Source organism: Zea mays, chromosome 6 (assembly GCF_902167145.1).
Source record: "Zea mays cultivar B73 chromosome 6, Zm-B73-REFERENCE-NAM-5.0, whole genome shotgun sequence".
NCBI classification, from domain to species: domain Eukaryota; kingdom Viridiplantae; phylum Streptophyta; class Magnoliopsida; order Poales; family Poaceae; genus Zea; species Zea mays.
In genome coordinates, this window is record NC_050101.1 from 156,300,131 (window position 1) to 156,327,245 (window position 27,115).

Here is a 27,115-nt window from a genome sequence, read left to right on the forward strand (position 1 = left end):
GATCCAGCTGGTGGAGCTCGCTTTGGGGAAGATGATAGGAGGAGCAGGGGAGGGGCTGTAGCAGGGATAAACTTGACTTTTACCACAGTTCATAGACGGTAACAGAGCTCGGGAGAATAACAGTCCCAATATGGCGTAGATATGTGCTGCATAATACCAAATTGGCGATGCACAGCTGCGGAGTAATATAGTGGCGAAGCCGCGCGACGAGATTGTTACAAACTCAAATAACTCCTCCGAACGAGGCTGGTCCAACGCAGCCAGGATGCGACAATGCGAGGCAGGCTGCTTCATGCGTGAAACCAATCGTTTCTTCGGCCCGGCACATGCAAGCAGCCATGGGCGAGAAAGAATAGGACCGCCGCCGCCGCTTTGTCCCTCCGTTCACAACCTTGTCGCACGAGTCTCTTATTCGGTGAGTTCTTCGCTTCTCCTCTCCTCTCTTCTCTCGCTCCCCCCTCCCCTCTCTCTATCACACACACAGTTCCCTCTCTATGGTCAGTCCCATCCGGTCCTCTTTCTGGGCTTCAAATCTCTCTTTGTTGTTGCAATCGGTATTCGATTTGGTATGTAACGTAAGAAACTGGCAATAGATCTCCCTAATCGCCTTCCATCTCTCTCGATTTGGTATACTGCAAATTTTAAGTGAATCATTGGTCTTTTTGCAGTAGCTGCTGGATTGCAACCGTTGTTTGGAAAAAAAAACAAATATTCCCCCCAAATCCATTTCCTTCACTGTGTATTATTTTGCACCAAACTGTAAATTTGTCATCTTTCTCTTTGTCAAATATGCATTATAGGCTTGGATTTGATCTGTTGCAGCAACTGGACCTGTTTTGTTTAACAAATTTAAATATCCTGCATGGAGATAGTGGAAAGGGTATTATGCAGACTTTGGAAAGGGAAGGCGTTATCAGTGATCTATTATTCAGTTGTTAGCTTGGCTCTTTGGGCATGTAAGCTGAATGTACGGGATTTTTGGTACCCTTGAACAAGTTGACTCCTGCTGTTTTTTGTCGAACAGTGGTGCTTCTTGATCTGTAAACCATGTTAACTTCATCTTTATGCAATATTGTGGACTAGGACTAGCCCCTTTAACTCTTCAAATAAAAGGTCTACTTGTGATCTAATGTTGCTATACTCAAGTGATTTGTTATTGCCGTGTACTCCTGTGATTTGCTGAAAGTTTTAGTTGTGTTCAAACTCATGTTGTCACTTCATTCATAAAAAGATCAAAGCAGTGGTAACTTCACCAAAATGAGAAATAGTGATCAAACCAAAGTGAGTGCAGCCTTCCAAACACAGAGTTCAGCACTGACATATGCAGTCCAAGCCAGTGGCGGACCCAGAAAGTTTCAAAAGCCTGGGCAAAGATTACAAAAGCTGAGGCTTGCCCAATTGTTATGTATCCTGAAACGTATTTTACTCCTAAATTATGTATACATGTCTATAACTTACAACACGGGAGCCTGGGCAGCCGCCCGGGGTCGCCGGGCGGTGAGTCGGCCACTGGTCCAAGCCACAACCTAGACAACCAATCACCAGCACAATGCAGCCTGGCTCAGCAATACTAGCAAACCAAACATGATTGCCTGCATTCACACAAGCTGGCCACGCTTGGCCTGGTTCTACTCCCCAGCCACACTCAACCAATCAGGCCCATTCTGAATGAGCCAGTGCTGCTTCTCTTCCCCACGACACATGAATAATAAACTCGTGAAACATGTTTTAGTCGTCCGATCCATCTTCTGGTGCATCTTGACTGTTCATATTAACACCTTACCCCATACTTCGGACTTCGGAGTCCCCTTAGGTTTTGGCCATAACTACATCACACATCACACCACATGAGCCGGAAAGTCATTGAAACCCTCTTATTAAAAAAAACTGAAGCAATGTTGCCACCACCGCCATGCCATTGCCGCCACAGCCAGTCCGTCGCTCTTGCCCTATCCTGTTAGCCGTCAACGACACCTGTGGTGGTAAGCATGGTCTCTCATCCGTATATCCTTTTGTCCGCATATCGGTGGCTTGGAGGCTCATACTTGCTCACGCTCCTAATTTGCTTCGTTGCTCATGCCTATTTGCTTCCTCAGTGACGAGGATGACATCAACATGTGCGGCAAGGGTACCGTCTCTGCGGTGGGCGCCACAACGTGGCTGGGTGGGTTCGTGGGTTTCAGTACGCCCAGCGAAATGCAGGACATCGGGTAGGTAACTCTGTATTCCTTTTCGCTTTGCCATCATAGGTGGCTTGATATAAATTGGCCATGCATTCCGGCAGGAGGACATGCCGTTGTGTGCGCTGCTGTTAGCTTCAGACCATGCATTGACATTCACAAGGTGCGTAGAAATGCTTCCCTCGCTTTGTTATGATATTATACTTACTAGCAAAAATGTTCGTGTCTTGCAACAGTGATGTACAATTTGTTGTGTGCTATGGGTGAAAATTATATAGAGTATAGACATATTACTAGGCTATTCTGTTGTTAACATATATATCAATAGTTTTGGCATATATGCCTTGCATTTGCGTGGGTAAACTTGATCAATCATCTGGTAGTTCGGGTGTGGGTCAGTTTAAAAAATGTTAGACAATCTACTGTATATGGAAGGGCCTGAGCTTGGCAATCTTGTGCCGACCGACCTAGGGTATAGCTGGATAGAGGGAATCAGGGAGAGGAGTTCGGATCCTATGAATTATTAGTTTCCATGGACTTAGGGTTTTCCTTTTGCTTCTCATCCTCCTCTCCAATATATGCACACATTCTGCCTCTCAATCAATATACCAATTATTCCTCCACACTCAACACACACACGGTATCAGTAGTCTAAGTTTCCCGATCCTCCTTTTTTTCCGTTTCTGCATATGTGCGTGCCCGTTCTTCGGTGCAGCCTTGTCTGGCCTCCCTACGCCACCCCTTGACGCTGCCTCTGGCTTCGAGGTTCTTCAACTTGGGCTCTCCCAGGTCTACACCGCCGATGCCCCTGTTGCTGTGGCACTCGAGCGCGCTGATCCTCTTCGCGCCACCAAGGACGACCACATGCGTATGGCTCTGGCCGCTCGCTAGGCCGCCCTCACCCGCGCGGCTAATGCCGACCACAAGCCCGCCCTCGTGCAACAAGAACGCGAGGCGACCGAAGCTCGTGTTCGTGCCGCTCAGTAGCGCGCGGCCGCTGCCCCCTCCAGCTACAAGAGGATACCCATTCCTCTGGCACCGCCGCCGCTGACGGCATCCCGCCTGCAAACCTCCCTGCGGCCCTTCTCCATCACGAGGCAGCAACACTGCTCAACCTCCACGCCCAGACAGTCGCCGTGACCAACATCCGGGCTCTCGTTCCACTCCTCCTTGACACCAGCTCCACCTTCTAAGCCCGATGGTGTGAATCCTTCCTTCTCACCCTCACCAAATTCTCCTTGGAGCGCCATGTCCTCTACGACTCCATCTTCCATGAATCACTCGATTGGGTCCGCATGAATGCCGTCGTCCGCACTTGGTTTCTCGAAACTCTTTCCGACACTCTCGCCGACATTGTGTCCCAGTGCGGCGCCTCTGCCCGCTCTCTCTGGCTCTCCATAGAGTTCCAGACTTCCAGTTCCTTGGCAATCGCACCACGCGTGCCCTTTACGCCGACCAAGAATTCCGCTCCTTCTCCCAAGGCGATCTCCCTATCGCCGAATATTGTCACCGCTACAAGAAACTCGCCGAAGATCTACATGATCTCGGCGAACCCGTCTCTGACCGGAATTTGGTCCTCAACATTGTCAGAGTTCTCAACGAGCGCTTCCAGGCTCTCGGACTTCTCCTTCACCGCACCCACCCACTCCCCAATTTCCTACAGGTTCGCAATGACCTGGCGCTCGAGGAACTCACGATGGCAAAGGCCGCACTGGCTGCCGCTCTTGCTGCCCTGTCCGACACAAGCGGCTCCAGTGGTTCCTTGTCGCCTGTCTCCTCCCAGCCATGCCCACCAGTAGTCATCTAAGTTGAGTTCAGACACCTGTGGCAGTAAAAGTACCATTTATCTTATGAGATATGTGTTTAAATTTTCAGGGAAAAGTTAAACAGATTGTTGGCTCTACTCTTCGGGATTTAGCAAATGATAGCATGGAACTTGTGACAAACTTTGAATCAGACAAATCTCCTGCAGAATTTGCTAAATTTTATAAAGCAGATGAACTTCTAGGAGGACATGTTATAATGCTTGGCGCAAATCCTTCAAGCCAGGCTGCTGCACTGGAGGCACTACGTGCATATCCTGGTGAGAATTTATTATCTAGTTGCGACAAGAACTATGATTTCTCATTGTGTTAGCCTCTTGCGTTGTTTTTGTTTGGCTGTTTGCTCTTAAGTCTTATTTGTAGTATCTCTTATTATTTGCCCCTTGTCTCTCATTGTGTGTTCTAGATGTTGCAAATGCTAAAATTCATAAAATATCTATTTAAAAAAATAACAGTTCGAAATACCAGGTAGAATTTTGAGAATTACAGAAATTATCCTGTTGATGAAACCTAGAAGTAAATTTGCTTTTAACAAAGCACTATAAGCTGCATTACTCGTCCCTTTTAATCATAATTTCTTGTAGCCATGGTAATACATGATCAAATACTGCTGCTGATGGATGAAAAATTATTATTTATTTCATTTTCATCGTCTGTATTCAACACAATAAGTTGAGTACATAGCCTTTCAATTGTTAACCACATGTATATCGTAAATAATTATGGTGACTATTTTTTGTCTTGTTAGAGTTAGATACAAGATGATTCTGCATATGCATAAACCAGTTTATTGTATCCAAGAAACTGTATTATGTACAGTTGAACTTATTTTGTCAAATATATGACCTTTGTACAGCATTATGAAATTTACAGAACAGAAAGGTGGTATTTTTTGTACAACAATAAAGTTCATTGATTTAAGTGCCATTCTGATAGGCCTCCACTATTTTTTATCGAACCGCGCTGGAGAACTGCGTGCCATTTCATTAAGAGAGAGATAGGCCTCCACTATAAAAAGTAGATATAAAGCTAGGCTGGTGATGATTAACACATCAACATATTAGCCTCTCACCCTGAGATGGCAGGCTTTATTCAAAGGTTGTTTGAAGGCTATCTAGTAGTATTAGGTGATACTCAATGTGCTTCAGCTACACTTAATCTTCATTGAAACCCTAATTTCTGTGAGATTACAAGGTAAGGTATTATTGCTGTCGTTTGCTCGTTTAATTCTCTACGGTCACACCCATCCGCCTTCATGTGATGGAGAATTTTACATCTTCTAGTCATTCTTCTGTTAGTACTGTTTGTTTCTGCTGTAAGCCATAAGATGTCATCAATGATAAACTGCAATAAACGTGGGCTATCATACTAGGTGGTTTGCAAGTTGGAGGTGGGATAAATTTGGAGAATGCAATGTCTTACCTTAATGAAGGGGCCAGTCATGTGATAGTGACCTCTGTACGTGCTCATGCTCTAAATCTGTGTAAACTTTACTATTTTTTTTCTTCGATATGTGGCGTATTGTATAAACATTTTTTGCTACTCTGTACTTCTGTATGAAGATATATTTAGGGCTTATCTCCATTATATTCATATTTCTATTTGCTTTCATTGGTCTAAAGATACTAGTGCTTCCTCAAAACTTGCTATCTCTTGCCAGGAGAAGGTTTATAGAAATCCTATATCCCATTGCTGATGCATTCCATCTTCCTTATCACTCTTGTTCAAGTTTCTACCACCACATTTTTGTTTCTTTCTTCATGCCAATGTGATTTGCATCTTGGCTGCCTTGATTTCATCTCGATGGACATGCAAGTTTGTAGTCACATCGCTGCCATCAAGGAATACTTTGGTGCCCCTATTCCAGATTGGTCTTGGCATTTGTCAATATTCTCACCATGGCTTGGTCAATACTCTTAGTTGCCCAGCCTCGCTGTAAGCGTCATCTTTGGATGCCACTTAGAACATTGGTGCAAGTAGATGATGTTATCGCTTTTCAGCTGCTAGTATCGATGATTCTCTGCTAATAAGACCTATATCTTCTGCTTAAGCAACCTTTGATGTCAGTCCTGAGCTAGCTTGTTCTATTGTGGAGGCGAAAGTTTTTTTCTCCTTATTGCACCTGTTGCTTTGTCTGATAGTTATCATTTTTGGATATTATTCTTTGCACGAACATAACTGAAAATCACTTTTACTGCATATTGTCTTTTATTTGAGTATCTGTAACTCATGTATTTAAGTCTTTTATGTAGTATGTGTTTAGTGATGGCAAGATGAACACTGAAAGGTTAAGAAAACTTGTCGAGCTGGTTGGGAAACAGAGGCTCGTGCTGGACCTCAGTTGTCGAAAAAAGGTACCAAGTACATAGGACAATTATGTTAATTTTCATTTATGATGCTATATTTGTGTTTTGGTTCTTTTCATCCGTGGAACTGAAATTACCAATTATCAAGTGAACATTGTTGGGTTGTTGATTTGCTGAATTATGTTAATAATATATGGGAAGCGCAATGAAATAGATAGAATGAAGTAAGTATTTCAAATTTCCAATTATCTTATTTGGACTGTGGTAGATGCATTCTTATGTGTGCACTCTTTTGTGGTCGCAAACGCTACTCTTCATTGCATTTTCTTTGCTGTAGCCTGAGAAAAGCAAGCATATTCCTTTTACAGGCACTTTTTTTTTTTATCTTTCCACTATTTCAATCTTTGATTTTCTTCTAACCATATCGTTCCTGATTAGGATGGCCGATATACCATTGTAACTGACAGGTGGCAAAAGTTCAGTGATGTGTTTGTGGATGAACCAACATTAGAATATCTCGCTGCCTTTGCAGATGAGTTTTTGGTTCATGGTGTTGATGTGGAGGGCAAAAGGTGCAGCTATGTTCCTTGTTATCAAGTACTACATCTGTTCTCGAATATTTGCCGCCCGCTAGTTCATTTTCAAACTAAACCGCGACAAATAAAAAAGAATGGAGGGATTATTTCTTTTATCATTAGAAATTCGTATCGATGTTGACATGTCATATGGGACAAATTTGCTTTGCAAGTTGTCACAACCAATATTCTGACATATATATGATGGGCCAGTCTTTATATATCGATTTGAACTTTAGATGTGCTCTGGCTTTTGTAAGTGTAAACAATAACAAAAAAGCCTTTTATCCCAAGCAAGATGGGGGTGCATAAACTAGCAACAAAGGGAAGTAGAAATAAAAGACATTAATAATTGTATGATAGTCCAAAGGGATTGAAAATCCAGCTCTTTGGAGTTTAATGTAGTTCAAGAGTTTGATATTTTCTCTATTTGGATTGATTATAGCTTTGCATTATCTAATTAGTTTCCATATTTGTCCATGTTAAATACTTCTAACTCACCAAAACTTGATTTCTTATCTGCTGAAATCTTGTTGGTAATCCTGCTCTTGTAGTGTGAAATTTGCTATCATCCAGTTACCCTGATTCTAATTTAGCTAGTATGTGAATTGCAGGTTAGGAATTGATGAGGAACTTGTGGAACTATTGGGGCACTATTCACCAGTGCGTACAGACTTTAAATTTGAACTTCCATTTTTCTTTCTGGATCTCCTTTTCGTTCTTTATATATTTTTTCTCCTGTATAGTGTTTACTGCATACTGTAATCTTCACTAATTCTACAGCTTTGCTATGCTGTCATCAAACTATACCAAAACAAGAAGCAAAGAATACTCCTGTAGTATTTTTTATAGCAAATATTTTTTTTGGCGATTATTATTTCAAAATAAATAAACTAACTTGACTGTGGTCATAGTTCAAAAGTCTCTTTGGTCTTTCTACATGTTTCATTGAATCAAGGACTAGTTGATAGCCATCTTTCCATGCTTATTTCTATTGGGCTCAAAGCTATCATGCGTGATAACTCATAAAAGATTACCAACAAATGAAATTTTAATATATTCCTATGCAGATATGTTTATGTTTTAGTGTCCTTGTTCCTGTTTCTGAGCTCACAGTTGGTTCTGACTCTGTAGATCCCAGTCACTTATGCTGGGGGTGTGTCAACAATGGACGACCTAGAGAGGATAAAGAAAGCAGGCAAAAGTCGGGTAGATGTAACAATTGGGAGTGCTCTAGATATATTTGGAGGAGATTTGCCTTACAAAGATGTTGTCCTTTGGCACAGGAAGCAAAGTATGGTTGGTCAAGTGTGAAGAAACACAAGGTATTGATCAGTATTACCAGTTCATTTGATTCAAGCTTCTGCACAAAGTATATTTTCTGAACATTTTTGTTCAAATAATTCAGTTAGGCTATCTCCAACAGATCCTCTATCTCATCTCCTATTTCAAACTATTTTGCGTCCCCTATTTTACACTACACTGGAGACAGTCTTCAGTGATGTAATTCAAATCTGAGGAGCATGACTTGTTTGGGTTTGGACACCAGGGTTGGCGCTAACTCAAAAGGTGGTCAATTTGTGAGTAATGTACTGTTCTTGACAGTTTCTGACCTCGATTTGTCTATTGTAACTGAATAGGCTGAATTGATGCTGATAGATACATTTTGCCTGCTACAACACTGACATTCTGATTTTTAAGTTCCTCGTTTGAGAAAATAATAATATTGATGCAAATTTTGGCTCTACTATTTTTTTGATACTCAACTCTACTCTTGGGCCTTATATATTTTCAAACTCAAACTCAGCTTAATCGCGAGCAGCCAAACCGTACAATTCTGGTAGTCGGTCCGTCCGGACTAGAGATGACAACGAGGACTCGATCCCTATTCTCCGTGGGGAATTGAGTATGAGAGTAATTTAGTCCCCGCGAGGATCTAAATGGAGAAAATTTAATCTCCGGGTTCGCGGGGACGGGATAGGAAACCATCCGGTTCCTCGTGTACCTGTCCCGCGAAACTTTTTTTTTTTTAAAAAAATTGTCAATTTATTTAATAAAATTATAGTAAAAACTCATTACATAGTGTAACACCCTGTCCAATCCCTGGACCAGCGGTACTTACTCCTGACAACTCGCTAGGATCATATATTGTCCCCACAGACCAACACGAGTCTTTTGTGCGCATTTTGTCCTCACTCATGCGCACCCGAGAAAACTTCCCGGTCGGTCACCGATCCCAAATTGCTCCAAGTCAAGCACACTTAACTTGTAGGTTCTTTCAAGACAGGCTTCCGAAAAATAAGATGCACCTTGTTGGTATAAATATTCTATTGATTCTATTAATCCTTGAGCCAGAATATCTCATCCCAGGGGCCAGGATATTACACATAGCATATTATAAAATAGCAAACTAAAGTCTATTATAAAATAGCAAACTAAACTCTAAGTAGATGTCTCTTATAATTTTTAATCTTCTTTGTTAAATGTGTATTAATTTGATACAATCAATTTAAATTTATCTATAAATATTGTACTTCTAGGGCTAGTTTGGAAGTTATAAAAACGTAGGAGATTAGAGGGGTTAAATTCTCCTTCTTATTCAAAATTGAATAATGAGTGGAATCTAGCCCCTCTGGTTTTCTCGTTCTCAAACTAGTCCCTAGCAGGACAGATTCCTCGGGGTTTTTCACGGGATAAATTCTTTGACGGAGATGGGAGAAAAAGTTCCATGTGAAGGATCCGGGAATTTTTCTCACCACGAGGACGGAGAGCCATTCCCCAACGGAAAATTCTCGTTGTCATCCCTAATCCGAACACAGGACTGATCCGGGTCCCACATCCTTCTCTTTGCAAGCTCGTGCACAGACGAGTTACACACAGAACATTATAATTTACATCGCACGTGGTTGCTTGGTATGTCGGAATTAGGTTGTCTCTACCAACATATTCTAAATTTCATTTTTTAAGGACTAGTTTGGTAACATCATTTTAAGGGAATACTTTAGAAAAATAAAGTTGCCAAATTAGTTATAAATAAATATTATTCGTCCTTTACGACATTCTCTAAAACATCACATTCTCTATATTTTTTTCTATTTCCAGCAACGTTCTCTAAGTTCCGTCATATCCTCTATATCAATAGTTACCGGAATTCGAATTGTACATTTTTTATCCGACACACACAATAACATATAGGGGTGAAACAACACGGATAGTGCAAATACTCGTTTTTTTGATACGGATTTAGGTATTTTTATATTCGGGACGGATACGAGTAATACCGGCATAGTGCAGCTTCTGATTCGGAGCAATGACTACCCGATAAATACCCGGATTTTGGGTCGGATATGGTTACCCGGAATTCGGGTAACCATTTTTTCTTTTTCCTGCATAATATAGTTAGAAAATCATACCATTTACATATGAAATCAGATGAAGATAAAGTTTATATAAAAATTATAGAGATCGAAGAGATTTATAACTTTGTAGTACATCGTATTTTTGTTTAAACAAATCTTTAGACCAAAATCATTGAAACAATGTCCAACTCTATCATTTTCATGTGGGGAACTTAATGTTATCTCCATGTGGGAACTTAAGGTTATCTTTTTATAGACTATTTATTAGTATTGGTAACTTATTTGCAATTTTCGGTCGACGCTACAACATTTTATGAATTTAATTGTATGTTGATGATTTTGTAAAATAAGAAATTAATAATACACAAATAACTAAAAAATCATGAAATTTTACGGAGGCACAACATGTGTCCATATATAACCATAAAAAATGTTTGGTCTATAAAATACCCGTGTTTCTTCTATTTCACTCTATTCTTTTTCCTATCAGACTAACTAGGCAATGCAGTGTTGTCATATATTATTTTTTTTTGTAACAAGTCACTTTTCTGGGTAGTGAGACTGACTGAACGTAAACTTGCACTTGCACGGATGAAGGGATCAGATCGCCAGTATCTTATCTTGTTATCGTCTAGGATTGCTATAGCGATAGTATAGGCTAGCGAGCAAATGGCCGGTGCGCTATGATAGGGAGGAGTGGATGGAAGGTGCGGTCAGTGATAGCACGAACACTGAACACCAATGCGACACGACTACCCGATGATGCGTACGTCCTTGCCAAACGGGTGCAAGCAAGTTCTGATGGACAGGCACTAGACTGATGTCCTCATCGCAAGCATCCGCTACCCTATCTGGCTATCTCTCACTCAGTCATGTAACACCGCTTCAAGTTCTGTCTCAAGAGTCACCGAGAATGAAATGACGGAGAATTAGGCAATCAGCGAGCGACGGCAAGATCCAGTATAGGATAAATTCCTTGCTAATCATGACTAGCTAAGGATTATAAATCCGCTGTTTCTTTTGGGAGTGCTCCACACCACACAGTTATCTCTACCAACAGCTGGTCGGTCCCGATCTCCCGCGCTGCGACTGCGTGCCGTGGAGCATGGCAGAAAGCAAAGGAAGAATGTCTCCCGGCCACGCATGTGGTTTGGCGCGCAAGGCGACGCGGGAATAAACAAAACAAGCGTGAGGTAATGACCACAACGCAAATCTCAAGGCACTGGAACAATTTTTTTTTATCGTTGTCCCCTGACACGCATGTCGCCGTCCGTCCGTCCGCACCGCGGGTCACAACGCCAACCACCGTAGAATTTGTGGCCCGGCCACTCAACTTTGTTCGTTAAAATTTCCATCTCGTGACAGCTAAATTATTTTCGTCTCGTTAGGCTATAGTCATCAGATGACTGTGAGCTGGAGGTCAGAGAAGGATGATATGTGTGAGCTGGAGGTTCAGTGGTTGCGTGTGATCACGCATGAAATTACCTTGGCTCTGCTACGAGGTAGTATTGGGCCTTGCCAAATGAGGAGCAAGTTCTACGTACCGGATCAGGCCAGCTGCTTAGCCATATTAGCAAGCAAATGACCTAGTTGAATGCTATTATATATATATGTCCAAACGGGTCACCCGACCTAGACCGAGCTGAACCCGGTGAAGCCTAGCACGAATTGGGACAGGCATAGCTCGACCTGGTTTGGTCTACGGGCCGTGTCGTGTCGGCTATGGGTCACGGACGAGACCCAGCCACAATCTGTTAGGCTGTTTTATCGTGTCAGACCCACCTGTGGCCTGACAGACCTAACAGACCAATGATAATCCATTACGTTTAAATAGTAAAAGAGGCTAAAATATAAAAATTAGAGATTTCAACTACGCTTGTTGGCTTTAAAAACCCATCTATAGCCACTTCACCAGCAAAACACATTTTTTATGTTTTATATTTTATATAAGTTATAATCATATGTAATATAGATATTTCTATCACTACCGGAATCAACCTCTTCGCCGAGTGCCGGAAGCACTCGGCGAAGCCTTAAAAACACTCGGCAAAGGCATTGCCGAGTGTAACACTCGGCAAAGAAGGCTCGGCAAACAGTACATCGGCAAAGACTTCTTTGCCGAGTACTTTTTTTCGGGCACTCGGCAAAGATCTTTGCCGAGTGTCAGGGTGCACTCGGCAAAGAAAAGCGACCGTTACGGCGCCGGTTGACGGAGACGGCGGTTTTGCCGAGTGTCAACGGTGACACTCGGCAACGAAGATATCTTTGCCGAGTGTCCTCCTGGCAGCACTCGGCAAAGCCGCCTTCTTTGCCGAGTGCCACTTGGGACACTCGGCAAAGAGCCCGCCAGGGAGGGTCCCCATGTCAGGCTCTTTGCCGAGTGTCCCAACTGGCACTCGGCAAAGCCGACCTCTTTGCCGAGTGCCAGCGACACAACACTCGGCAAAGAACCTAAGCCGGTGCCCAGGTCTGTGCTCTTTGCCGAGTGTTTTGACCCAGATACTCGGCAAAGAGCCTCTTTGCCGAGTGTTACACTCGGCAAAGTGACCAGTATGTACCTTTTTTATTTGTTTTTTGTTTTCCATCCACACAAACAGAAGATATCACATATATATCACATATATACATCACAGATATCATCACAGACATAAATAGCCAACACAAACATAAAACCGTGACCACAAACATAAATATCCATCACAAACATAAGTGTTCAACACAAACATAAGTCTCAAACGTCGCAAGCTCTCACATAAGTATCAAACAGAAACATAAGTATTATACATAAGTTGTGAAGTCTAAAACAACGACTCATGGAGGTGGGCGGTTTGGCCGGGGTTGCGTTGGGCTGAACCCTTCCGGAGGGTTGTTGGATGCCGCCCCAGATTGGCCCTGCACAAAGAAGAGATAGCATGTGTTATACCAGATGCATTACAAACATCTAACTACAATTTTGGTACTCACAGGAGTGTGGAAGAGAGTAGGGTCAACTGGGGGGAACAATGGAGGTGGCGGAGCGATGCCCTGTGCGGCGCCAAGGCTCTGCATGTACTGGAACATCTCCGCCATCCTCTGATCAGCCGCCGCCCGCTCCGCCATTATCCTCGCCTCCATCTCTTCTAGTTGGGTCTGTAATATTACAAGCCAACGTTATAGTAACTCAAAGACTAGGTATATAACTAAAGGAAGGACGAGTTACAGAAGCACTAACCTCGAGTTGTGAAATGCGATGCTGTGAGCTGTCGTGCCGAGGTCGAATGGCTGGGCTCGAGCCAGTGCTCCTTGCTCTCACCTGAGACAGAGTGGGAGTGGAGGACGAGTCGATTGCCCCGTCGGCAATCCAGTACCGCCCATGTCTCTTGCCTCCTCCGACCCTCATGAGCACATCGGGGTCGATAGGCTCGGTGCTCGGATCATAGTCTGGGCCATGGACCTCCTGCGCCATGGCGGTGTAGTCATGGAGGCGGCTGTAGACGGCGGGGTTGGTGTAGGCCTCGGGCCCGTCATCCGGGTTGTAGGTGACGTCGGACGTCGCCTTACCCTTATGGGCCATAGCATAGGCCGAGAAGGTGGAACAAGGCCTGCCACCATGTGACGCCGACTGCAACGAAAACCAACGAGATAGTTAGAAATAATATCTAACTTAGTGCTATATATCGAAATAAAAATGTGGCGTACCCATGCTTCGGCATATTGGCCCAGGCTCCGGCTGCCTTGGTGGTGCGAGGGCCCTTGCATCTGCAAACGCCGTTCCCGGCTAGCTGTGTGCACCTCGTCCCACTCAGCCGAACACCACCTATCCACCATCTGCTCCCAGCAGAGAGGATGTGCGGCGCACCAATGTGGAATCACCTGCAAAGTAAACACATAAAGTGCATATCAGAAGATAAAATAAAATTCATGCATGGAGTACTGGTACCAAACATGCATGACTTTACCTGCATGTACTGCTCCCTGGTCAACGACATGGTTCGGGCTTGAGGTTTGGTCACCTTCTCCCCAAGGACGGAGCCGTGGTAGGTGATGATGGCCTGGATGCGGGCCTCATAGTGCATGTCCACGACGAGCTTCTTACAGCACGTGGTGGCCACCACATCCGCCCTAGCCTCGTATCCAGCATCGCATCTGAAGAAATCCTGCATACAAAAACGATGTATCCATACATTATTTCAAGAATTTGCAACGAATGCGACATATTTTATATTATACTAAGACTTACCCACAGCTCTTGCTTCACCCGCTCCGCCTTGTTATTGAATTCCCTGCCGTCCCGGTCTACTGCATCGGGGGCGACGGCGTAGTGGTCGAAGGTGAAGGCTGGGCCCGTCACTCCGGCGTACTCCACAAGTCCAGGGAAGTGTTCCCTGCACAGCAGGCCGAGGATGTTGTTGGGGGGGCGACGATGACCCCCAGCATAATCCAAAATCGTCCAAGACATGTCCAAGTGATAAATAAAAAGTATTAGTTTATATTATGATTTTGAACACATAATATGAACAAGAATGAAGAACATAAAGTTACATACCTCTCCCCTTCCGGCCGAATCAACGGCCGTCTGTCCCGAAGTATGGGACGCGGCGGGAGACTCGCGGGGCCTCGCAGGTAGATGCTCCTCGAACTAGAGCCGCCTGAACCTGAGGCGTCCTGCTGCTGGTCGTCGTCGTCCTGCTGGTCGTCGTCGTCCTGAGGCGCCGGCTGCTGCTGCGCTGCCTGCTCTGCCTCCTGCTGCTGCGCTGCCTGCTCTGCATCGTCCGCCGTCCTACTCCTCCTCCCCCTCCTCCTCCTCAGGAAACCGCCCACCATATTTGTCCAACAACCTGCAATTAAGAGTAAACAAATAAGCACATATAAAAAGATGTATTTAAAAACAGGTGCGAAATAAAAAGTCATATAGCATTACATCGATTAAAAATAATCTTCATATGTGTCGGGGTTAGCCGGATCAAAACTCTCATCATCACTATCAAGCATTTCAATCTCAACACCATCGGAAGACGCAACCTCATCATTGCCTTCAAGGATTACTAAGTCATTATCATTTTGCACCTCATCATCCTCCTTATCAACAACCATTTCAATATCTACGTCCATTCCGATAGCTTCTGTTAAGTCTATCTCAAATCGCCCTTCTAGCCCATCTTCTTGGAAGAACTCTCCATCATATGTGTCCGGGTCTAAGTTGTAATCTTCATCGTTAGGAACAGGTAACCTCCCATGCGGCGATACCTTATACACAACATCCCAACCCTTAAGATGTTCTTTCGTTTGACACGCATATGGGAGATAATACACTTGTGTGGCCTATTGGGCCACGATATAGACATCGTCTCCTGCTAAGGTGGAATCTTGTCGAATTTCGACTATCCCAAGATTAGAATGTGTCCGTCTCGTCACTTGAGGGTCAAACCAATGACATTTGAATATCACTGGAGTAAGAGGTTTGGAACCATAAAAATTGAGCTCATATATTTCTTCAATTCGTCCAAAATAATCGACATTGTCAAGCCCCGGCGTAAAGACTCCAGAACACGTTGTTTTCCGATTGGGCCGACTTTGGTCGTAGTGTGTTGTGCGAAAACGGTATCCATTGTTGTGCGAAATCTAGTTATTTCATGTGGATCTCTTAGGTTTCTACACATAGTGTCTCACAACTTTCTCCAAACATTCTAAAATTTTTATCACAGCCTATACATATGATATCATGACACGTGGACAAGTTTCATGATGTTCTGACTTTGTTTGTGTTTTATACAATTTTTAAACATGTGGATGCCAAGTTCACGGCCATGTTTAGTGAGCATGTTGCTCGAAGTTTCCGATACGCTTCTGCAATCGGTCGTAACTTATGCTAAGTAACATGAATATCATTTTTTCATGCACGGTTTTCCAAGTTTCGAGTGACCTGCAGTTCAAATTTGAATTTTCCGAAGAAATTCAAATAAACGAACTAAATCTACTAACTATGTAAACTATGTTATAATTGTCCACAAATGATACATGTAGGTCTACATAGTGTAGGAACATACCACAAAAAGTTTGGGAGACAAAATAAAAAAAATGAAAATACACTTTGCCGAGTGTCTAGGTATGACACTCGGCAAAGAGGGCTTTGCCGAGTGTCTATTACGTAGCACTCGGCAAAGAAGCCTCTTTGCCGAGTGCCAGCCGTTGGCTCTCGGCAAAGACTGACGGCCGTCAGCTCTGGGACGGCCGCTGACGGCCCTTTGCCGAGAGCCCCGTTTGCCGAGTGCGTTACACTCGGCAAACTTGTCTTTGCCGAGTGACTACCTGTGCCGAGTGTTTAGCACTCGGTAAAGGGGCTCTTTGCCGAGAGCCTAACTTTACCGAGTGCGGCACTCGGCAAAGCCTTCTTTGCCGAGTGCCCGACAAAAGGCACTCGGCAAAGAATGCAACACTCGGCAAAGCCTCGGATTCCGGTAGTGTATGAGAAAAAGGAAAAAAATCGGGTCGTGCCAGATCGAGCCCGCCGTGGCCTTAGGCTCAGGGCTGGCAGGGCTCGATAGCCAACATGCCAGGTTGTATTTATGCCGGGCTAAAACGGTATCGGGTTACGGGCTTATCGGATGGTCCGACCCGTTTAGACATCTCTAACTGCTATGTTGCCGTGGAGAACTTGGCTTTTAAGAAATGAGGTGGTCCATGGTACAAAGCTTATGCTTGTGGCTGTATCTGTCAGTTTCCTTTAGAATTATGCTACTTCTCTGCTCCTTAGCTGATATCAGACAATGGAAAAAGGACCTAAAGGGTAAGCGAACTATCCTTTTTAGTTTCTGAACAAAGAAGTGGAAGCACAGTGTGTGCCCAGTCTTTTCTAAAACTTAAACATAACGACTAACCAAAATAAAATGGAATTAAACTAACTAGTCTAGCTAAAATTATGTCGTCGCTATTTTTACTAGCACTTTATAAATATATTAGTTAAACAATTAAGATATCGAGCTAGATAGAACTATCTTAAATAATTCTAGCAAGCAAGGTCTTCTAAACAATTAGTACTAAACAGAGATCTTATACATACTAGTGAGCAACCCGCATAAAGCTTAAGCGCATTAGCACTACTTAGACAGCAAAGCTATACAAACTAAATTATGTACCCAAAATAAAGAGTACGAAACAAATAACAATTAAATCTAGAAAATAGCTGATATGGTACTAATATTGCTATGGGTTAAGACTACAGTTTGCAGTGCGAAATAGAACGAGAACTAATACAACACTAACATAAATAGAGCCATAAATCTCTTTTATTGAAACCTGACACCAATTAAATGTCCTATGTGCTTCATGGGTAGCTTTTTTACCAACACGTAGCACCACTGTGATATGAGGTGAAAAGTCATTCGACAACAGGCCACTACAATATTGGTTTGGCGGCGTTCACCAGGTACATACCATGTATACAATGCGGATAAATCCTGAGCCACGCGTTACACACATGTCTAGGTAGCCTCTCCTCAAATCCAAAGAAGCACTTGCCATTTAGGTGTAATCGGATTAGATACAGACGGATATTGCTTCTTCTATATTTATTTTTATATTTTCCTTTCGGATTAGAATCGGATATAAATATTATCAAGTGTCGAATAAAATTTAAATAGATATTGATATTTTAAATCGAATATCGAGTAACCAGGCTTTTGAAACGAATTGGATCTCAATCCTTCTATACGGATCGAGTTCCATAGCATTTACCTCCGTACTTGCCGTTGTAAGGAAACAACAATGTCTAAAATCGAGATTGGTTTCATACGCCTGTACTATAAAAATTGTTTTTTCTTTCAACTTCTATAACAGTTTCCCTACGTACCCCTGCCGATCGATCTCTGTAGTTACCTCCGAGCCATTTACCAACCCATACTCAGAATATCTTAACACCATAAGGTCCAAAGCTCAAAAGTTACCAACAAAAGGAGGCACCCATTTTAATCATTAATGGCCTCCCCCTCCGACACCCCAGACTCAAATCAAATCTGCCTTGTCTCTGCTGCCCCAGCCCCAACTCTGCTCCAAAGCTTCAAGCATCAGCAACCCCCTCCACCACCTCTTCCTCCTCGGTCCTCACCTGGAGTTGTAGCAAGCAGCACCACATCATATCACAGCAGAGCAGAGAGTGGGGTGAAGCAGGGAGCTGGGCAGGAGAGCCCCAACGGCCTGTCCTGCCGCGGCCATGCGTTTCTCTGCGCTGCTCCTCATCGTGGCGCTGCTCTGCCTCGGCGGCGGCGGTGGCGGCCGCGTGACGGCGTCCACCGAATTCAACTTCCCGGCGGTGTTCAACTTCGGGGACTCCAACTCCGACACCGGCGGGCGCGTGGCCGCCGGCTTCGAGTCCATCTTCCCGCCCTACGGCTCCAGCTTCTTCGGCGGGCCCGCCGGCCGCTTCTGCGACGGCCGCCTCGTCATCGACTTCCTCAGTACGCCCGCTCTCTCGCTCCCTCTCTACCTCCTCGACTCCATCTCCTTGAATTTCACTCGTTACTACACCGACCGCTACCACCCGCGCTGCGCCCTGTGATAATCGGTGCACCGTGCGCCGGCGGATGATTGTATTCTTGAATCTGCCTTGTTGATAGCTCTTGGCGCCCACCGAGTGCATCAACAAGACAACAAGAAACCGGTCCCTATACGAATGGTATTGGCTACCGTGTTCAGTTCGTCCGCGCGGTTGTTGGGAAAAAAAAATGGACGGTTTAGTTAGGCTGGTGCGCAGCCGGACAGGACAAATACACCCGTGCGGTGGTTAGGCAGCGGAGATTGACGCATCATTGCGACCTCGCAAATGGTCCTTGTCTCCCTGGTGGTTGTATGCTCTGTTCCAACATCCGTTGAGGAACTGCGCTTGGTGTGTGTGGTCCAGTTCCTGCAATTAGCGTGGTTGTTGTTCGTCGCGGCATCTTCGTGGGATTTGGTAGATCTGCAAGAAAGTGAGTGCTGCTTTTCAATGGAGTTCTTTAGCAATCAGTGAGATTTGGTTTGCCATAGGCCGCCTTCTTTTCCTGGGTCTACTGATTGAGCCCTCCCAGTCCCATGTGCTTGCCATTAAGCAACTTGACAATCAATGAAAAGGTGAGGGGGTCCGAAGGAGTAATTACGAAGCAAATAACTTGACTGTGCAGATTTATTGCACTGAATAACAGAAATGACACACAAAGTGTTTTTTTTTAAAAAAACTTTAGACAGAAAATCAAAAGGATATACCTCTCCTCTTCGTAACATAGAATTCTTATCTCATAAATTCGTTCGTGCAGTGGAGGCAATGGATATGCCACTCCTCAACGCGTACCTGGATTCTCTAGGCACGCCAAGCTTTCGGACCGGCGTTAATTTTGCTCAAGCTGGATGTTCGATCACACCAGCAAAGCCGACATCAGTCAGCCCATTCTCATTTGGTCTCCAGATCAAGCAGTTCTTCGCCTTCAAGAACAAAGTCACTAAGCTCCTGTCTGAAGGTACGGCCTCTCACTTTGTAAAGTTGTGTGGGTTACCAAGCAATGTAGGAATATCGTCTCCAGCTGATAGCCAACCAAAGCCTTCTAGATTGAACAACTTGAGACTAGAGAGGTATGCTGGTGAAGTAACTTTGTTTTTTTACTCGTGCAGGAGATATGCACAGCCGATACATTCCTCAGCAAGATTACTTCTCAGAGGGACTCTACACGTTCGATATTGGGCAGAATGACCTTGCTGGTGAGTTCTATTCAAGAACAGAGGACCAGGTCATCGCATCCATTCCAACTATTTTGCTGGAATTTGAGAATGGTCTCAAGGTTTGTAAAAGATATAGCACTTCTATCCTTGCAGAGCTTCCTATGCCTCTTTCCCCAAAGCTGACTAATTGGTGTACAGGGATCCTACTCTGATGTAAATGTAATTCACTTAGGTCTCCAAGTTCAGAAATTTCATTCTTTCCATACTCTTCCTTCTATATGCTGTCTTGGTGTAAGGAGGTGCTTCACACCTGACCCATTTTCTCTGTTCCTTGACTTCAGAAACTGTATGACCAAGGTGCTAGGAAGTTCTGGATTCACAACACGGGCCCCCTCGGTTGCTTGCCTCAAAACATTGCCCTCTTCGGCAAAGACCCATCCCAACTGGACGAGCTCCACTGTGTGGCGAAGCACAACCGTGCCGCAAAGCTTTTCAACTTACAGCTGCACGCACTTTGCACGAAGCTGAGGGCAGAATTCGATGGAGCCAGCATCACTTACGTGGACATCCACACGATCAAATACAGCCTGATCGCCAACTACTCTCGATACGGTATGTAGCATACGATTTCCATTTCGTGTGCGTGATTATTATCATGCACCCGGATCGTTCAAGATTTGTATCTTGACTCACGAGTGTTATATGATTTGCTTTGAAGCGCATTATAATGAAGCAGCACTATCAATCCAGAACAAGTGCTTGCAATAATAAACATGAACCCCCACTAATGCAGATTCAGGTGGAGAAATAAATCTGCTTTACTTTTGTGGGCATTCTGTATCACTCTGCTTACATGTATTGTGACATCTCACTCGAATGCTAGTGTTTTAGGCCTGTTGCTAGCACATCAGGAAATTATTTCTGTCGTGTGACCAATAACCGAAGAAGCAACTCTGACATCCACTTCTGTTTTTCAACAGGGTTCGAGCACGCCACTCAGGCGTGCTGTGGATACGGAGGCCCACCCCTGAACTACGATGGTAACGTACCATGTGGACACACGGTGTCTCTGGATGGTAAGATGGTCACCGCAAAAGGGTGCAGCGACACTACTGAATTCGTCAACTGGGATGGGATACATTACACGGAAGCTGCGAATTTCCATATCGCCTCGCAGATCCTGACCGGGAAGTATTCTGATCCTCCGTTCGTGGATAAGATGCCGTTCGTCATAAAACCTAGATTCTGATTGGCATACAATTTTCCCTCTTTACTCACCCACTTTACAGCACCGGTTGCAGATACGATGTATACTTATTACTTGCCAATAACCATATATAGCTTGAGTAAAAAAATCATATATACGGCTTGGTTTCAGTTGTCCAAAAGGTTCAGCTTTTTTTTTTCTAACGGTCTTTTCTAAGAATCTGATTATGTAGAGAATTTGGTTGTAAGTGAGTATATAGGATTTAGAATCTGAAAGTAAAGTGTGGATTTCTCTTATTGCGGCAACTCAATTGGTTGTGGGTTCACATTGATTTTAAACATTTTCACCAAATCGATTTTTATATAAAATGGCTGAAAAGTTGGACGTTTGACAGCCTGTGGTAGCTTATGGTGGCTAAAATCAGTAAAAAAAAGATGAAACAAACATAGCCTATAGCTTCTTGTGCTCGATTTGATGATTATATCGCATTATCCTTGTTTGGTTCACTTTTTTCTGATGTGCTTTTATAAAAATCTAGATTCCAGCGGAATCTGGCTGTGAGTATATGTTAAATATCGTGGGGTTTAAGTGAGAAAGAAAATGAATGAGTTCATATAGTTTAGGATCTAGAAAATGACATATTACTCTCATCACGACGACTCGACGGATTTTATGTTCATATTAATTTAGACGACTTTCATCAAAGCAACTTCCATAGAAGTGGACTCAGAAACAAAACATTTGGCTGCCAGAAGCCGATTCTACCGACCAAAACATTGATTAAGCTTAAACAAACACCTCCAATAACTTAGGGGGTGTTTGGTTAGAGTGACTAAAGATTAGTCTCTAGTTTTTAGTCCCACTTAGTCCCTTTTTTGCCAAACACTAGGACTAAAATATGGACTAAAATAATTTAGTCTTTAGTCCTTCACATATGTGCTAAAAGGGACTAAACCATATTAATTCCACATTTACCCCTCATTTAGTTCAATTGTACTAATAGTAGGAGAATGTTAAAGGCCATTTTAGTTTTTATAAGTCATTTAGTATATTCTTACTATTTTTAGCCCCTAAAACCAAACATGTTAGGGACTAAACTTTAGTCCCCTAACTAAACTTTAGTCCCTAGACTAAAGAAACCAAACATGGCCTTAACCGCGACCAATGAATGGTTAAGTTGTCGATTTTGGCATAATGAACTAGTAAAAAGCATAATAATTTTCTACCATAAGAAAAATTGACCGCCACGGGTTGTGCACTTGTATTAATTGTTTTTTCTGTTCACTTCTAAGAATTCAAGGACCAAAGCATCACCTCTTCTTTAGCCACCCTAAGGGTTGTGACCAAGCTAGGATTACATCCATCAAAGATACATCTATTCTTATGTTTTCATATGGTTCAAGCATCTAGAATAACTAAGGAATTGAAGCACTTTCTCATTTGATCAGTTGACCAAGAACTACTAGTCCTCCACCATGACTCGAAGGAGTCCTCTTGAGTGGGACACAGCTTATGTATCCCCCCTATCTTAAGGAAACCGAACCATAACTTCTTGACAAACACACACTTGACCAACAAGTGGTTCATGGATTCATCCTCCTGATCGCACAAGGGACAAAGCTCTGGTTGGTCTAGCCCTCTTTTTCTGAGTCCGTCAGCTATCCAACACCTATCATGCTCCACAAGCCAAATAAAGAACTTGCACTTACTAGGAGCACAAAATTTCCACACCCGCTCTGCTGGTTCAAACTGAACCGAACCATGGAAGAGAGCTTTTATTATGCTTTTATACTGGGTTCTCTGTCCTTTTCTTCTCTTCTTAATATAAAGATGCACAACATACGTCTTCTAGAAAAAAACTTCTAAGAGTTCCAACGGAAGAACCTCAACCTGGGAGATTAAAAATCTCTTGACTATAACCGTTTACATTTAATGTACAACACTGAGCACGCTATGGTTTACTCACTTCTTGAACACGTAGGCGTAGCAATGTGCCATGGGCATGACGAAGGCAATGACTAGCCAGGGGCGGGCCCAGGATTTAGAGAATGGTATTCGAAATTGTATTAGAGAAAAAAATGGATGGCCTAAAGCCTATCCTAATAGCCTTTAGACTAGGGCTGGAAAATTAGCTCGAGGCTCGCGAGCCGGCTCGAGCTCGGAGCAGCTCGGAGCGGCTCGCGAGCCTCGAACGAGCCGAGCCGAGCCCCTTCTTCGAGCTCGTTTTTGCAGCGAGCCGAGCCGGCTCGTTCCAGCTCGCGAGCCTTGCAAAAATGATCAATTTATGGAATAATAATGAATATTAGATAGTTTTATGGATACTAGCTCATTTTTTAGTCTTTGATGATGAATATATTACAAGTTATAATTTAATTTACTCATAATGTAGAATGATGATTCTATATTACAAATTTATATAATGTTAATTCACCAAATAATGCAACGATAAGTACCAGAATATGGCTCGCCAGCCGAGCCGAGCCGGCTCGCGAGCCAAGATCGAGCCGAGCCGAGCCTCTTTCACGAGCTCGTTGAATGGACGAGCCGAGCCGAGCCGAGCCGAACCGAGCTCGTTCAGGCACCGAGCCGAGCCGAGCTCGGCTCGTTTCCAGCCCTACTTTAGACATATATAATTGATTCACGTATAGGTAGTTATAGCATATAATAGACCATACACATTACAGAAGTAGTAAACTAAATCATAACTCAGGTAAAAAATAATAGGTCACGAGAACATTAAATAGTATAAGGAAGCTTACATATTGCAAGACAACCTTTCGATCCTTTAAGCTTTGAAATTGAGTGATAATGTCCTCATCCTTGACTTGCAAGAAGAATTGCCTGTCAAACGAGCTAGGTATTGATCCTTATACAATGAAGTATTTGAGGCAACTGACTCACAAATTGATGCTTTAGGTGTCAAAAATAAATTATATTTCTCCTCAGCTTCACAATGAGCACTATCAACAACACCAACATGCTTAAGCAATCTAGCTTTAACATTCCAATTTCTAAACCTTCATTAACGAAAGCATCTCCACCAGAGAATTTGTTGTTATCTTTGAACAGATAGCAAACAAAACAATACAACATCTTTATCCATACTATACTCAAGCCAATTAAACTCGGAAAACCACTTTGGTAGGAAGCGACTTATGCCTCCACATTCATGTTGGGGAAAATCATCCTTCTTTATATTTGGTTGACATGGCCCCAATGCAATATAAGCCCTTCTAACCGCATCTTGGTTATTAATAAAATAGCTTGAGAATGGAGTCCTGAATCCAGGATCATGCTCAATGCCATAAATATCATTATCATCACTATCATTATCCTCACTCGATGTTGTCCCATTCAAGTGCACTGATTCAAAATCATCATTGTCTTCAACATCTTCTATTATTGGAGGTTCAGGCTCAACTCTCTCGTTCTGCGGGCGTTGCATTATTAGTTTCAGTCTGTCCTTGGAATATCACCAATTGCATCTCTCTTTCATTAGAAGATGGAGCAGCACTATCTTTCTTTTTTGCAGCAGCTCTTGCTAAAAAAGCTCTCAAATCAGTGGTAGCATTGATCTTCCTCTTCATTTTCAAATCTGCAAATAAATCACAATACACTCAATTCAATGCCTAGTCTAAAACAAATTAAGACACACTCAAATCACAAATTAGTGAAACCACTCAAACAGTCAAACCAGGACCTCAACTTCAACTTCACAAATCGGCGGACGGCTGCCTCCTGGGATGAGCCTCGACCTTGATGGCGGACGGGGTGACACCGCGACAGGCGCTAACTGCACGGCGGCAACCGCCAGCGTGGCTCTACTACAGTGCTGCACAAGCCACACGATGGAGCAGCAGAGGGCGCCAAGCCGCCAAGGGCCCACGGCGATCGGCGGGGCCCCGGAACGGGGCATCGCCGCGCCGGGCGGCCAGTGGCTCGCAGCTGGGTGCCTGGGCCCTAGGCGATGGCCGAAGGGCGACGGCAGTCGGGACGACGATAGTCGACAAGCGGCTATTCGCACAGCACTAGTAGGGGGCAGTCAGGCAGACCTAGGCTCCCAGCAAAACAAACGTGTACGGCTCGGTCTAATGGGCGAGATGGGTCGAGCACGTTATGGGAGGAAAAGCGTAAAGCGAATTTGGGTCCATATACTCAACATTCATGTATTTTTCAATACTTCAGACTATATATATAGCATATACATGTATATATATTTTTTGCCAAAAATAATGAGTATTCAACTGAATACCCTTGTTTCACTGTGAGCCCGACCTTGTGACTAGCAGGCCACCCATGACGAGTGTGAACTGCACGCACTTCTCCGTTCCCTCCTTGGTTTTGAAGTTGGACTCACGCAGACGCCTAGAGGGGGGTGGATAGGCAAAAACTGAAATTTACAACTTTAAACACACTATAAGCCGGGGTTAGCGTTAGAATAAAATCCGAGTCCGAGAGAGAGGGAAAACAAATCAACCAAGAATATAAAGCGGATGACACAGTGATTTGTTTTACCGAGGTTCGGTTCTAAAGAACCTAGTTCTCATTGAGGTGGTCACAAAGACCGGGTCTCTTCCAACCCTTTCCCTCTCTCAAATGGTCACTTAGACCGAGTGAGCTTTCTTCCTTGATTTTCTGGGTCACTTAGACCCCGCAAAGACCACCACACAATCGGTGTCTCTTGCTTCGCTTACAAGGCTTTGAGAGTAAAAATGAGAGAAAGAAGAGAGCCAACCAAGCAACAAGAGCAACAAAGAACACAAGACGATCTCCTCACAAGTCCTAAAATACTAGAGTTGAATTATGGACTTTGATTTGATTGGAGGCTTTGATTTGTGTCTTGGAGTGTAGTGTATTGCTCTTGTATTGAATGCACTGTTGTGAATGCTTGGATGGTTGGAGTGGAGGTGGTTGTGCGGTATTTATAGCCCCAACCACCAATTCAACCGTTGGGGCATGGTACTGTCGATGGGCGCACTGGACAGTCTGGTGCGCCATCGGACAGTGTCCGGTGCGCCAGCCACGTCACCCAACCGTTAGGGTTCTGATGGTTTCGACCGTTGGAGCTTTGTCTTCATGTGCACTGTCCGGTGCGCCTTCTGGCGGCTGCTCTAACTCTGCGCGAACTGTCCGCGCACTGTAGCTTCTGCAGGCGACCAGCCGACCGTTGCGATGCCTAGCCGTTGCTCCGCTGGTGCACCGTTGAACCCTAACTTGATCTTTTTATTGGTTTGTGTTGAATCTTTAGCACCTATAGAATATATAATCTAGAGCAAACTAGTTAGTCTAATTATTTGTATTGGGCATTCAACCACCAAAATTATTTGTAGGAAAAGGTTAAACCCTATTTCTCTTTCACGCCGCCGCCAGCCGCTTCACCCTACTGAAGATCACCTCGTTGTACTTCGATCGAAGGCCCAAGCGACATATAGCATGCTCGACCCGCGACGGCGATCGAGGGTGGCCTTAGCTTAGCTACATATATACAATCCGGGAGGTTCTCAGACACAGTGGCATCGAGAATCTGGTCATCGATGGCCTGGATGAAGGTGGGACCCCAGTGACGGCGCCCTCCTTCTAGCTGGTGATGTTGGATTTGTGGGCTTAGCTAGAAAATCAAGCGTGCAAACGAGCCTCCTAGTCTGTTAGCTTAACTGGAGTTAGACTACTTTATATGTGGAGGTCTCCCTCTTTCACTAAGTAATGGATGAGTGTAGCATCCCAAAAATTCAAATCTTGAAAATTTCACAAACTCGCTCTAAATTCAAATTAAATTTGGCCAATTTCATTTCAAAATGTTTGTTTGCGAGTTGATATCAACAAATAAAATATAGTGGTCTATATTATCTCCAAAATCCTCCTCAAAATATCCTACAGATATTATCCCCAGTGATCCCCTCTGATTCTTTCCAGAAATACTGCCCAGATATTCCACCGATAATTCTCCAAATATTTTCCTCCTGAGAAAAACCTTCAGAATCATTTTTAAAGTCCCCACA

The 27,115-nt window shown here is 43.8% G+C and overlaps 2 protein-coding genes and 1 long non-coding RNA gene across 27 annotated transcripts; 2 read left to right on the forward strand and 1 right to left on the reverse strand.

The window, feature by feature from the left end:
• Nucleotides 1-217: 217 nt before the first annotated feature.
• Nucleotides 218-8,631, forward strand: LOC100284229 (uncharacterized). Of its 25 annotated transcripts, none has more exons than XR_004849974.1 (11): nt 248-415; nt 1,931-1,982; nt 2,097-2,210; nt 2,285-2,343; nt 4,056-4,263; nt 5,376-5,461; nt 6,256-6,357; nt 6,748-6,906; nt 7,499-7,547; nt 8,019-8,209; nt 8,293-8,631. XR_004849974.1 is itself a non-coding variant. In XM_008649704.4 (11 exons), the coding sequence occupies exons 1-10, from the start codon at nt 266-268 to the stop codon at nt 8,196-8,198; spliced, it is 1,134 nt and encodes a 377-aa protein (XP_008647926.1). In that variant the 5' UTR covers nt 250-265; the 3' UTR covers nt 8,199-8,209; nt 8,311-8,631. The 25 variants fall into 25 exon arrangements, 20 of the variants coding, with proteins under 20 accessions (XP_008647932.1, XP_035815520.1, XP_035815522.1 ...); XR_004849973.1 differs by having other exon boundaries at nt 8,311-8,631; XR_002262624.3 differs by having other exon boundaries at nt 8,434-8,631.
• Nucleotides 8,632-18,493: 9,862 nt separating this feature from the next.
• LOC100273453 (uncharacterized) lies at nt 18,494-21,268 on the forward strand. Its single transcript, NM_001147890.1, has 5 exons — nt 18,494-18,675; nt 19,510-19,710; nt 19,862-20,028; nt 20,251-20,521; nt 20,890-21,268. Coding segments are annotated over exons 1-5 (909 nt in total). The 5' UTR covers nt 18,494-18,674; the 3' UTR covers nt 21,159-21,268.
• A 2,589-nt stretch (nt 21,269-23,857) lies between these two features.
• Nucleotides 23,858-25,277, reverse strand: LOC103630339 (uncharacterized). The gene is made up of 2 exons (XR_002262898.3): nt 24,817-25,277; nt 23,858-24,711 (listed from the first exon to the last, which is right to left on the reverse strand). It is a non-coding gene; the product is annotated as an uncharacterized lncRNA (long non-coding RNA).
• Between the last annotated feature and the right edge of the window lie 1,838 nt (nt 25,278-27,115).

What these genes read in the sequence shown, in the direction of transcription:
- LOC100284229 (XM_008649702.4), top strand. Translation starts at nt 266, where the DNA reads ATGCGACAATGCGAGGCAGGCTGCTTCATGCGTGAAACCAATCGTTTC. An exon ending in GTCATGTGATAGTGACCTCT is followed by an intron (nt 5,462 to 6,255) that starts GTACGTGCTCAT and finishes TCTTTTATGTAG; the next exon opens with TATGTGTTTAGTGATGGCAA. An exon ending in ACCTCAGTTGTCGAAAAAAG is followed by an intron (nt 6,358 to 6,747) that starts GTACCAAGTACA and finishes GTTCCTGATTAG; the next exon opens with GATGGCCGATATACCATTGT.
- LOC100273453 (NM_001147890.1), top strand. An exon ending in CACTAAGCTCCTGTCTGAAG is followed by an intron (nt 19,711 to 19,861) that starts GTACGGCCTCTC and finishes TTACTCGTGCAG; the next exon opens with GAGATATGCACAGCCGATAC. An exon ending in CGCCAACTACTCTCGATACG is followed by an intron (nt 20,522 to 20,889) that starts GTATGTAGCATA and finishes GTTTTTCAACAG; the next exon opens with GGTTCGAGCACGCCACTCAG.